This window comes from Mauremys mutica, chromosome 2 (assembly GCF_020497125.1).
Source record: "Mauremys mutica isolate MM-2020 ecotype Southern chromosome 2, ASM2049712v1, whole genome shotgun sequence".
NCBI classification, from domain to species: Eukaryota; Metazoa; Chordata; order Testudines; family Geoemydidae; genus Mauremys; species Mauremys mutica.
The window spans coordinates 1,505,242-1,517,742 of record NC_059073.1 but is presented as its reverse complement, the minus strand read 5'-3'; the positions used below and the strand labels follow the sequence as shown (position 1 = coordinate 1,517,742).

The 12,501-nt window shown below is 58.1% G+C and overlaps 2 protein-coding genes across 8 annotated transcripts in view; one reads left to right on the top strand and one right to left on the bottom strand.

The window, feature by feature from the left end:
• The window catches only part of LOC123364089 (protein brambleberry-like), a 25,776-nt gene extending 20,141 nt beyond the window's left edge, over positions 1-5,635 (bottom strand). For 2 of the 5 annotated variants that reach the window (XM_045005883.1, XM_045005888.1), the window contains exons 1-3: positions 5,528-5,635; positions 2,061-2,330; positions 688-816 (exon numbers count right to left, since the gene is read on the bottom strand). In XM_045005883.1, the coding sequence (XP_044861818.1) occupies positions 688-816; positions 2,061-2,330; positions 5,528-5,620 (492 nt within the window). In that variant the 5' untranslated portion in view covers positions 5,621-5,635. Of the gene's footprint in view, positions 1-687; positions 817-2,060; positions 2,331-2,864; positions 2,900-4,650; positions 4,682-5,058; positions 5,130-5,527 lie in introns of those variants that run through there. The other 3 variants (XM_045005887.1, XM_045005885.1, XM_045005886.1) reach the window with 3 other exon arrangements.
• On the top strand, positions 5,230-12,501 carry LOC123364091 (pyrroline-5-carboxylate reductase 3-like). 3 transcript variants are annotated; one of them, XM_045005889.1, is made up of 6 exons: positions 5,230-5,338; positions 6,027-6,091; positions 6,553-6,732; positions 8,106-8,318; positions 8,981-9,073; positions 10,555-12,501. In XM_045005889.1, exons 1-6 carry the CDS (start codon positions 5,254-5,256, stop codon positions 10,735-10,737), a joined length of 819 nt encoding a protein of 272 aa, XP_044861824.1. In that variant the 5' UTR covers positions 5,230-5,253; the 3' UTR covers positions 10,738-12,501. The 3 variants fall into 3 exon arrangements, with proteins under 3 accessions (XP_044861824.1, XP_044861826.1, XP_044861825.1); XM_045005891.1 differs by lacking the exon at positions 10,555-12,501 and adding an exon at positions 9,171-10,215; XM_045005890.1 differs by lacking the exon at positions 5,230-5,338 and adding an exon at positions 5,495-5,707.

Genomic DNA, 12,501 nt, shown 5'->3' with positions numbered 1-12,501 from the left:
GGCAGGAGACCCATTTTGGGATAGTGAAGAGGCTGACGGCACAAAACGCGCCAAGATCCATCGTAGGAACCAGTCCTGCACTGGGTGCAAGATGGACCAGTCACAGTCAGCCTAACGGGTCTTCACCTCTCACACCCAAGAGGTTCCATCATTGAAGCTACGCAAAATGCTCTTGGCCTCGCTGTCCCGATATCCCAGCGATGTGCAACGAGCCAGTCGGGAACATGAACCAAACTAGCTGTGCAGCCATCCCGGGGGATCAGCACCCCCAGCCCATCACAGCCCATTTCAATAGCTCCATCTGTGCAGGGGGAGAAGATGTTTGTGGGGGGCAGGGGGAAGGGAAGATGGGTGGGGGAGAAGGGTGGCTGCGGAGCGAAAGGCGTCAGCAATAGAATATGGAGACCTCTCCTTTCACCCCCTCGGAAACTTGGCTAAGGTCAGGGATGGCTGAAGGTCGTTCCCACCACGCAATGTCTGTTTGCAGGCCTAGGGGGATGTGAGTCTCATTCCTGGCGGGGCCACTCTGGTGCGAGACGGTTGTCTTGCCCAGGAGTCCCTGCTCCATGGCTTCCTTCACTCCCCAGGCCTGTGAGAGGAGAATCTCAGGGTGCCTGCACCGGCGGCAGCCCTCTCCCCAGCCAGCGTGGGAGGGCGTGAATTGAGAGCCGCCCCTCGCCATCTTACCATGTCGGCAGTGCAGGGATAGGTCCTGCGCCCCTCCACGCTCGCTTGGCAGTTGAACAGGGACACCCCCAGCTTGGCCAGTTCCTCTTCCGTCAGGTCCGTACAGGAGGAGTGGATCTGGGCAATAACCTGCCGGCAGCAACGCAGAGGGGAAGGAGCGTGTTAGGGCTTGTGGTTTCAGCAAGCTGGTGCCTCCCACACCCCCAACCTCTCCCAGGTGCAAGAGAAGGTAACGCCTCATCTGCAGGCCACACGTGGCCTCTGCCCCTAGACTTGCATTTTAAATCCTCACTTGCTGCCCCATGATAGGAGAATCATTAATGCTGGGCAGTGACTCAATGAGGAGAGCTCAGTTCCTGGGGTTCGCCCTCCCGCCCCACTGCTATCCTCCATGCCCCTCCTCACACGGCCCCTCTAGGCACCCCAATAACACAAGGGGAGCCCCTCCTCACACGGCCCCTCCCTGTGAAAGCGCAGTCAAGCCAGCTGGTGCCCTTCTGCCTCTGCTCCCCTGGAGATGTTACCCCAATGCCTCTTCCCTGCTCAGTCCCCTCCTCCCCCCCGGCCCCCAGCGGGCAGCTCCTCTCCCACTATCTGAGAGCAGCTGTTTCCCCTCCCGCCAGGCCAGCTCCCCTCCCCTCCCCACTTCTAGCTGCTCTGCAAATGCAGAAGAGCCTAAAAGCCTTCAGAGAAGCAGACTGACCAAAGAGCCCGCACCATGTGCCCCACTGGCACCCCCAGGCCATCAGCAAGGGCTCTGCCCGGGAACAGCTGCACAGCAGGGGGAGGAAGGCGGCATCGTCTTAATATACTTGACAAATAAATGCGGCTTGTTTCCCTCAGGCCTCCTGGGGGGAGGAGGGATGTGAGCATGCAGGGGCTGCGTGGACCCGCTCCAGGGTTGGGGAGCGTTCCGGGGGTAGCAGGTGGCCTGGAAGAACATCTGGAGAGGTTGGGGGACAAAGCGGACAAACAGGGTGACCTGCTTCACCTTCGAGGGCCCCCCACAAGACCCCCTTTACAGGAAACGAGCCAGCTAACGAGGGGCCGGGCAGCTGAGGAGAGCTCCTATGAACACCAGTGCAATTGGTGGCCACATGGAACAGTGGCACCATCAGCCTGAGCACCGTTGTCGTCTCCCTCCCCCGCTCCCTTTCACAGCTGCTCTGTTTAGGGCCTGATCATGCAAACATGAAACAGCTACGCACTGGGAGCAATGCCACTGAGTGCAATGCACGGCTCCTGCTCACAGGGAAGCACACGCAGAAGTGCTTGCGGGAGCTGGACCTTGGATGGCAAGTGCTTTGGGGCACGGACCATTCCCTCCTCCCAGCCCATTTAGTGACCTCCTGCAACAAAGAGATAAGGGACACCTTGTGGTGACAAGAGTCCAGTGGAGACAGATCCAGGTGCCTGGCCTCAGCCAGGAATCGCTCATCTCCCGTCGTCATCTCAAAGGGAGCATTAGGGAGACTCCTTGAGTCCGGCGCTGGTGTCGGGGGGATGGGGTCTCTTTCTGGAGCTGCTCCCTGCCTCAGCCAGCCAAAAAATCCAGAAGAGGGAGCGAAAAGGAGGGAGAGGAGGGTAGGAAGGAAGAGAGCCCGGCGGTCCAGGCGCAGCATCTTGCGGCATGGAAGGTGATCCTGCAGGGAGAGAACAGAGAGAGTTTGAACTGAGAGGAGTCTGGGGAGCCCCAGCCGTTGAGCAGCAGCTCCACATCCCAGCCCCCTACATCCCTCACGACTCCCTGATCTCAGAGAGCTCAGCCTGACTCGGTTAGGAGGCTCAGGACAGAGCAATGGTAAATGGCACGGTAGCGAGCTGCAGAGTGGGGCCCATCCAGGAGCCGGCGTGGGACTGGCCCAAACACCTTCCACAAGCTCCAGAAGAGGGGAGCGAATGGCACAGGCCTGATGTTACGTGGACAACCGCTATGCCACTGGTGTGCCGAGGCCATGGCCTGCCACGCCAACCGCACTGTCTCGCTGTTGCCTTATATTCCCCTGTCTGTACCCATCTGTGATCTCGTCTCATGTTTAGATCGGAAGCTCTCTGGGGGCAGGGACATGTCTGTGTTTGTGCAGCCCCTAGCACAATGCCATGTCTGGGGTTCCTAGGTGCTACAACAATACAAAGAAATAAACAACAGTGATGTTGGGAGTTGCCCAGGGGCTTACGGTTCCTCCCCGATTTCCTCCTGTGTATGTTCTGGAGGGGGCATCTGGGAGAGGAAGATAAATGGTCAGATAGCTAGAACTAACAGAGGGTCTGGGGATCATGGAAGCTAATGGCCCCAGCATGCAAAAGTCCCATGTTGATATATGCTGGGATCTAGAGTCTCCACAGGCCACACAACTGCATGCACCTGTCCTGGTCTCTCAATTATACAGAACTTTATGCTCCTAGATGCTGCTGGCAATGTGGCCCTCAGAGAGGTAACATTCGGGTACAGTCTCCAGATTTTCCTACAGCTGGTTTGAAGCAAAATGAGCCAGGCTGCCAGGGTAAGAGCCATGGGTAGCTAGCGACGATGGTGCTGCTGCGTACATGTTATTGGAGCTGTTATTTTACAGACCGGATTGTAACAAGATAACATGAAGGATGCTAAAGCCACCCAGGAGCAATGGAGATGGAATTCGGCTCCCAGCTCTTCCCTATCCAAGATATACTTTTAAAGAGAAAACTGCTCCTTCTTGGTAGACTCTGTGCCTCACATAAGTCCCTTAACGTTTAACCTTCAAATCCTTTTTGTCCAAGAGCAGCACACTTCCGGAGGCAGCTCCGTGCACTTAAACATTGGTCCCATACAACAGGAGACTTTGGCCAAGATGAAACCAGCCAAGGCAATCGTATCAGAGAGGCCCTCCACCCCTGAGTAAGGAACAAAGCCCACGGTATCAAGTTGTGACATCTACAGAAAGGCATGTTAGGAAAGGATCAGACATATCAATATGCAGGTGAAACCAGATATTAGCAGCAAAGAGTCCTGTGGCACCTTATAGACTAACAGACGTATTGAAGCATGAGCTTTCATGGGTGAATACATGACATGCATCCAACGAAGTGGGTATTCACCCATGAAGGCTCATGCTCCAATGCGTCTGTTTGTCTATAAGGTGCCACAGGACTCTTTGCTGCTTTTACAGATCCAGACTAACACGGCTACCCTTCTGACAGATGAAATTAATGTGCCTGTTGAAGTAGCTAATTATTTTCTAACTCCAATCTCTGTTGGTTTCACATCCTTTCATGTTAGAATTTACCATGTTGGCGGGTTGTACATTGTAGCTCAAGGGGTTCTGCTGTCTAAGAATCTCAAAGCAACATCCAAGATCAGTGGATTTGTCCTCGCAACCCACCTAAGATGACTGAAGTACTAGCCACATTTCCCAGAGAGGGAAACAGAGGCCACTCAGGCTCAGAACGCCGGTGCGGGCTGTTCAGTCGGTGGGCAAGCCGGCAATGATGCGGCCCCTGACAGACGGGATGGACGGCGCTCCAAGTCTCGGACCCGGTCCCGATCCAGGAAACGGTCGCCGTCACGCCGATCCCGATCCCGGCACCGATCAACGTCTCGGTACCGCTCCCCGTCTCGGCACCGGTTGCAGTCCCGGTACCGCTCAGTATCGCGGTACCGGTCGCACTCCCGGCGACTCCAAGTCCCCAGCTTTAGCCACTAGATGTGGTGTCTTTGAACAGCGATGTTACAGAACTTTTAAGAAAAGACCAGTAGTGGAATAAAGCTGATCATTTGATTCAGAAACCGTGACGCCAGCCACTCCAGGCCACAGCCCTGGCTGTCCGTTCACAGCCTGGGCCCGTCCCTGCAGGCCCAGGGCACTCAGCGCAAAGCGGGCACATTCGAGGCGGACGGCAGCAGGGCCAGGGGATTGGAGCAGGGCTCTCTGGGCGCTAATGAGTGACTGGGAGCGGGGGTGGGTGAGACACTGAAGGGCCCGTTACCATCATTCAGCCTGGCCTCCCGCCTAGCAGGGGCCGGAGGGGCCCACGGCAGCATTTCAGCCCCCCGCCCCCAGCTGGGGGTGGAGCTAGCGCTTAAGTACCGAGATGCCCCAGCCTGATGTAAAGACTCCATGCTGAGGGGGGGGTCTGCCCCCCCTTTCCAGCCCCCCCCCCCGGGATGGGGAGCAGGGCACCGCCCTGCGGGGAGAGCCGGGGGGGGGGGAAGGAGCCGGGGGGGTGCAAAGCTACTAACCAGCCAGGGGGAGGGACTGGGCTGGGGAGAGACGGGGGCGGGGCTGCCTCCCCCCGGGGACTAGCCCCCCCCCCGTTAGCATGTGCAGCCAACGTGGGAGGAGAGCGGGGGCCCCGCCCCCCGGGGACCCCACGTGGCCCAGCCGCGGCACTCACCTGACACCGCCCCCTAGGGAAGCAGCTTCACGCTCCCCGGGACCCATATGAAAGCGGCGCCCGATGACGTCACACCCGGCGCGGCCAATCGCGGGGCGGGGGGCGGTGCCGGGCGCGAGTACGGAGCCCCGCCCCACGCGGCTGAGCGCGGGCGGGCCGCGTGACGTGACGTGGGGGCGGCGGCGGCGGCCCGGGATGGAGGCGCGCGGGGAGCTGCGGGTCGGGTTCGTGGGCGCCGGGCGCATGGCCCACGGGGTGGCGCAGGGCGTGGTGCGCGCGGGTAGGGCCCCTCCCCCCGCGCGGGGTCCCTGTAGGACCGCGGGCCGCGCCCCAGAGGTGGCTGCATTTCAGCAGTGGGTCCCGGTACAACCGCCCCGTGTGAGGCGCTGCCGTGCCCAGCGCTGGAGTTCCGCAGCCGCGGCTACGTCCCTCGGCGGGCCCCTGCTGCACCCCCTCCTCCCAGCAGCACCTGCGTCTCCTTCCTGTGCGAAGGATTCCGGGATAAGGAGCTGCCCTGCCCAGCGTCCGCACCCCTGCGAGGGGCCTCTCTGCTCAGGTCCATTATCCATGGCCCTGGGGTCCGATTCCTAGGGAGTGAAGTCCGCATGGGGCTGCCTGGTTGTTGCCAGGATGCTTGCAGCCGTCCCAGGGCTGCTGACACCATTGCCCTCATCAGTTCCCTGCAATCACCTGGCATCGCACACGGCCCCTGATTGCCCACGCTTGGCAAACTCCCCCAGCAGCGATTAGCCTCTTCTCCCGCCTATTAGCATTTCACAGCCCTTGGGAATCTCACGCTTGCTGGTGAGGGGGGAACCCTTGGGCTGGGTTCTTGCCGCCGCCCGGGCTGGGTGACGGTTCCAAGGTTCAGCTGTGTTTGTCTTGGGCTCTTGTCTGTGTTGGAGACAACGCAGGATTGTCTCCATGCATCTTAACAGCAGCTGATTCCCTCTGCTCTGTGTTTTAAGGAAAAGTCAAAGCTGCTAACATCTTGGCCAGCGCGCCGTCGGACAGGAACTTGGGTGCCTTCCAGGTGAGCGAGGGCTGGCTGCGTGGGAAAGGTTGAATCTCTTCCATGGGACTGGAAGAGCTAATAGTGTCTTGATGTCTGGAAACAGGAGGCAAACGCAGTAGCGGTGCTTGATGCCGCTTTGTTGTTATCCCATCAGATCCTGCAAGCTATTAAATTCCTGTGAGGAACACCCGGGTGCCCTGGGAAATGGTGCTGGTGAATTAGCTGGGGGGGGCTTCCCTTTGGGTCAATACTCAGCCCAGTACCCCAGCCTTGCAGTTTAAAGTGCATGCCAGTAGCGGATGGAATGATCCTCAGATGGCCCTTCCCCACCTCACAGGGCTGAGTTTTAACCTCACAAAGCGTGTTAAGAGCAGGCGGGTGCTGAGTGCTGCTGTTGTACTGGTGAATTCCAGCCTGTCCCGCTCTGCTGGCCTTTCCTCTCCAAGCCTTTAACCGTGTCCCATCTCCTTGGGTGACAGGATTTGGGCTGCAGGACGACACACTGCAACAGCGAGGTGCTGCAGCGCTGTACTCTGGTCTTCCTAGCCACCAAGCCTCACCTGCTTCCTGGAGTCCTGCAGCAGATTGCTCCTGCCGTTACCCGGGACCACATTATCGTATCGGTGGCTGCTGGAGTCACTCTGCAGACCCTGCAACAGGTGAGTGTCTGATGGTCCCTCCCACCCCCCATGAAACTGTGGGGCAGCTGGCTGGGTGAGTGTCTGGGGCATGCACACGCCTGTGAAGGGTTTATATTTGCTTTTATACAATGGCCTGGATAAGAGGAAGAATGCCTGTAGGTAAAGAGCGCTCCAAATGCACGCAGCTCTCCAGTGAGGCCGGTGTGAATACAGCCAGGGCCAGATCAAGGCTCCCCGCCATGTGCCATAGATATGCCCCCCTACAGGGGACATCCATCCCTTAAGGATAGCTACCCTCTCCATCCCAGAGAGGCAGGGGGTAGCAAGGGGTGTCCCAGTACTCACACCTGGCCTGCTGGGGTGGAACGCCAGGCCTGCTGTACTCTTCCCCTTCTGCCACGCATGGAGTATTGTTCTGGGAAGGGCGGTGCTTGCTACTTCCAGGTGTAATCCAGTCCATTGAGGTGTATGAGGCCGTTCACGCCTCTCAGAGCTATTGTCCCAGGTTCTCTGCAGACTCAGGCAGCCGTCCCTGTACCTGTTATGCCCAGGTAATGAGTCAAGAGAGCTAGAGACTTTTATTTTTTTAAGTGAAAGCTGAAAATGTGCTGTAATCCCGTGATTCCAGGAGCTGGGGCCCAGGGCATGGGCCTGTCATGCCTATGCCTTAATCCAGCCCTGCCAGGTTGCCATGTCCTGGTTGCCAGCAAGCAGGTCAGTTTGTGCCAGTCTCAGCAGAGGAGCCAAAGCCCTGGAGCTTAGCACAGGCGTACATGGGCCTGCAGCATAATCCCTGGTGGCTTTGTGTTACTTGTCATCCGTCGGCTGCTCTCTGTTTAGTCCTGCTTCTGGAGTGTTGCCTCTCTGTACACATCTGAAGAGACTGAATCCAGCAGGGGGCGCTGAGCTGACACACACACACACACCACCCCTGGCTAGGCTCCGCAAACCCTCCTTCCTAAGTTGCTGTCAATGGTTTTTCCCCACCCACCTCCACTCCTCCCTGTACTTTGTAAAATGATTGTCACGGATTGAGTATTATGCCCTGTGCCCGTTTATCCTGACCTGCAGCCCCCTGTTATCCCAGTCCTGGACGACCCCACACACCCACACGCACGCACACACAGCTTTGCCGATGCCCCTCAATCCTAACCTTCCGCCCCTCGGCTATCTCAGCCCCGGCTTCCCCTGGCAATCATGCTGCGCTCCTGAGCTGCCTGGTGGGTGTGCCATGTGGACACACTGCAAGGGCTGGGTTAAGCCTGCCACGTCCTCTGTGACCAAAGGCACGTACTACGCCCTGCGTGGAGACCGCTGGGCTGTCTCCCAGCCCCGTCCCCACCAGCAGCAGTGTTCTCGTGGTTTAGCCTCACGGCCGTCTCTCCCTGCAGCTTCTCCCTGCTGGGACCAAGGTGCTGCGGGTCATGCCCAACCTGCCCTGCGTGGTGCAGGAGGGGGCAGTGGTGTTTGCCCGGGGGAGCTGTGCTGGGGAGCAGGAGGCCGCCCTGCTGAAGAGCCTGCTGTCCGCCTGCGGGCTGTGTGAAGAAACGCCTGAGTCCTACATCGATATCCACACGGGCCTGAGTGGCAGCGGCGTAGCCTACGTAAGTGCCCTTGCGCTGGCCCAGCGTCTCTTAATGCTGCCCTCCAGCCCCAGGTATTTCCCGGTTAATCATCTGCCAGCCCTGCCAGGGCAGGGTTCTTCCCTCCACCCTGGCCTTTCTGCAGCTGAATACAGTGACTCCCAAGCCTTGCTCTGGGTTATCAGTCCTGACACTTGAGGCTTCTCCGATGGGCACCCTGGGCTCCCCTCTCTCCCTGAACGACGAATCCCTGGTGCCGCCCAGCGCCTGCTGGGCTGTGCGCGCTCATGCCCACGATAGACCCTTGGCAGCCTCTAAACCATGTGATCTTAGAGTGGGGCAGCCTGCGCCCCTGGTGGGTTAGTCAGCAAACAGGGATCCGGGGCTGCTACAGCTGAGCTCTTAGTCTAGTAACTGCTGCCGTTGCCCATAGAGGCTTGGGAATCAGGGGTCTAATGGAGTCCAGTTGGAGACCTCAGTCCCTGGCCTGTAACTTGCTTCTAGCTTCATGGGCATCTGATTCCTGCCAGGATCAGGATGGTGGCCAGCAGCTTTTGGAAGGCTCTGCTGGCTCAGCACTGCCAGGCTGGCTCCTGTCCTGGGATGCCTCCATGTCCTGTCCTCCAGAAGCAACAGCCGTGAGATCTAGCTGTTCGCTGAATGTCCGCCTTTCCCTGCGCCAGGTTTACTTGTTTGCTGAAGCCCTGGCGGAAGGTGCTGTGAAGATGGGCATGCCCAGTGCCTTGGCCAATAAAATTGCAGCCCAGACGCTGCTGGTAAGTTTGGACTTTGCTCTCAGTCTTCAGATTCCCCCGCTTAACGCAGTCCTGCCCCCTCCATCAGCCCCCAATGCACCTTTCTTCTGACCTGCAGTTCCCCCGTCTATTCCAGTCCTGGGTTCCCCAGTGCAGCCTGCAGGACCTTCTGCTACTGCCCATACAGTAAGTGCCCAGGAAAAGCTCTCAGTCTTAGGGAAAACTCCTGTATCACCCCTGTGCCTTGCGGCTCCATCTGCCTTTCCAGTAATTCCTTAGCTGTCGCTCTCTTACCACACCTTGGTTCCTGCCCCCTTAGCTTCTCTGACGACTCTGCTGTTTGAGCTGAGCTGTGATCAGCCGAGTGTGTACGGGCTCCTCTGGGACTCGTAGGGGCCTTGCTGCGTAAGAATCCTGAGTTCCACCACTTGCACTCAGTGCAAAAGATTCCTGGGGACTCATCCAGGACGTGATGGGGCTGAACTGGAAGAAGCAAAGCCTCTTTGGCTGTCCTAGTACGGCCACCAGAGGGAGGAGGTGGCTGCAGCTGAACCGGACAAACCTAGGAAGAGTCAGTAACTGCCCCAAAGTCCTTCCAGTCAGCGAAACCAAAACCATGTGAACAGAGGGGGAGCAGGATACAGACTAGAGGTAGGGACTGTGGAAGGGGGCACCTGGGGCCAGCTGCCCCTTAATCTGTGGATTACCAGCTGGCCAATTTCTTGCAGCCATCATAGATTCCGAGGCCAGAAGGGACCTCTGTGATTATCTAGCCTGACCTTGTGTTTAACACAGGCCAGAGACCTGCCCCCAAATCATTCCTAGAGCAGAGCGGTTAGAAAACAGCCAATCTGGATTTTAAAATTGCCAGTGATGGAGAATCCACCAAGACCCTTGAGGTAAATTGTTCCAATGGCCAATTACCTTCACTTTTAAAAATTATGTCTTATTTCTAGTCTGAATTTGTCTGGCTGTAACTTCCAGCCCTTGGATGGTGTTAGACTTTCCTCTGATGGACTGACGAGCCCATTATCAAATATTCGTTCCCCATGTAGGTACTTATAGACTGTGATCAACTCACCCCTTAACTTGCTCTTCATTAAGCTAAATACACCAAGCTTCGTGAGTCTATCCTTGTAAGGCAGGTTTTCTACCCCTTGGAGGAAGCAGGTCATGAATTTACAATGGAGTACGTTAGCTGACGAGAGTTTGAGCTGGTTCCCCTTAACTCTTGTGTCAATGGCATTCACACCATGTATAACAATGGCAGGCAGTGCGGTCTAGCAATCAGAGCAAGGTGCCCAGGTTGGAGACATGGGTTCTGTTCCCAAAGGCCACAGAGTGAGCCAATGGGAGAGTGGGGAAGTCATGTCTCTTCCTGGGAAGGAGCAGCATGGTCTCCTCCCCCCGCTCCCCAAATCAGAGAGCAGGGACACTTACAGGATGCTAAGGCACAGCCCCCCACCCACCCTGCTCTCATCTGAGCCCGTCTCCTCTTGCAGGGAGCAGCAAAGATGATCCTGGAGACAGGGGAGCACCCGGCCAAGCTGCGCAGCAACGTCTGCACACCTGGCGGCACCACCATCCACGCCTTGCACGAGCTGGAGAAGGGGGCGCTGCGGGCCACCGTCATGAACGCCGTGGAGGCTGCGACCACGCGGGCTCACGAGCTGGGCGAGAGATAGGGGCCCAACCGGGCGGGGTGTTCCGGGGCGCCTGGCCTGTCTGAGCCATGTGCGAATCTCCGTTCCGTGATGGAAGGAAGTTTCCCAGGTTGTCCAGCGGATGTAGATCCCATTCTTCCCTCCCTAGGTGCCTCTCTTCCTGCCTGAGGGATTCCCAGCTCCAGGTCACCAGTGATCTCCTCTAGCCCCAGTCCTTCCCCACGGGGCATGGCTTCCCCACAGGTGAGGCAGGGTCCCCTCGTGTTCCTGGCAGTCCCCCGACCTGCCTTGGCCCAGCCCTGCCTCGGCTGTGGGGACTTCACACTCGTATCCATTCCGTACGCGTTGGCTGCTCTCTCCGGACGGTGGGTCCCTGATAAGTGATGGCAACAGCAGGACGTGGGAGCTGCTGGCCCAGACTCCTGGCTTCTTCTGCTCTCTTTTGTTTAGAGACGGTGCCCATCCTCCGAAGGCAGCCTTGGCACCAGGCTGGCCGTCTGCATCTGCAATGATCACACGGCTGTCAGGGAAACAGTCCCGACCGGTAAAGTGCAGCCTTCCCGTCTGCCGCCTGGTGACGGTCCAGCCAGCGTCTCACCTGCTGGTGGGTCTGGTCTGGTGGCGGGTGGTGTGAGCAGGTGCTGGTTTATAGGATGTTCTCCTGGGGGTGATGGCTCCTGGAGCCTTAATGCAGCCTGCAGCTTCCCTCCCCCTTTAGCAGGGAGGAGCAAGTCCCCAGGTCCCAACAGCCCCGGCTCCCTCTGAGTGCCTGGGTGAGGGGGGAGTTCCCTGTATTCCTGACTGTTTTCACTGCTGGGTGGGCAGGAAATAGGTACCAGCAGAGGCCTGGAAGAGACCATAAGCTCCAGCTGCCTGTTAGCAGCTGCACCGGCAGTCCCAGGAGAGCCCCAGCTGCCATGCGGCGTAGGAAGCTATGTGTGCCTGCAGCGGGCGGTGAAATAGAGCTGTACTGTGCCCTCCAAAGGTGTGTTGATCTCTTGGCTCCTCTGCTAACTAAAGGGTTAATGGTGACATCATCACCTGCTGTAGTGCATGCAAGCTGGCCCCTGGCCTGGGGGCAAGCAGCGGTCAGCAAAGTTAGGGCTGGTCTCAGGCAGAGTGCCTCCGTTGCAAGCGGAGAAGAAGCTGGTCCATGGCTGTAGGGTGCGTTAACCCTCCTCCTCCTGCTGCAGCATTTTCAGTAAGGGGGGTTGGCACAGATCCTCCATGTGCAGAAGCTCCTCCACTCTGCTGCAGGGCCAAATCCATCACTACGCAGTGTCCCTGGCTCACTGTCAAATCGAAGTCAGGGAGCCCCCACAGCCCCGCCAAATGCTCGGTGAAACCTGGTATTGACAGAACCAGGGAGGGAGGTGGGTAACTGGGTCGTCGGGGAGCTAGAAGGGGGAAAGGGAATTTATCTCCTCCCTCCTTCGGGCAGCAGTGATCGTAGGGTGGGCGGGGGCATCAGAGTTTATCTCCCCATGCCAGCAAACCTCGACCAACAGCTCCGCTGCCCTATTGTCAGCCACGCCAGCTACCAACAGTACGTTGTCTGGCTGTGTGATAAAATGCTCAGCAGTGAAAGAGTTAACGATGGCATGCGGAGGTACCTGTAGGGCTGTGTTCTGGCTGCACAAGACTCCACTCCCAACTATACTTACCTACCTGCTCCCTCGGAGAACGCACCCGCGTACTTTGGCCATCACAAGCTGATGCACGGAGTGCTTTTCCCTCTGTGGCTCTCAAAGGCTGGGTGGCATAATTGTCCCTATTCTACAGCTG

Bases quoted from the DNA above. Each gene is read 5' to 3' on its own strand.
- LOC123364091 (XM_045005889.1), top strand. From the start codon at position 5,254: ATGGAGGCGCGCGGGGAGCTGCGGGTCGGGTTCGTGGGCGCCGGGCGC. The intron at 5,339-6,026 runs GTAGGGCCCCTC...CTGTGTTTTAAG, and splicing joins GCAGGGCGTGGTGCGCGCGG to GAAAAGTCAAAGCTGCTAAC. The intron at 9,074-10,554 runs GTAAGTTTGGAC...CTCCTCTTGCAG, and splicing joins TTGCAGCCCAGACGCTGCTG to GGAGCAGCAAAGATGATCCT.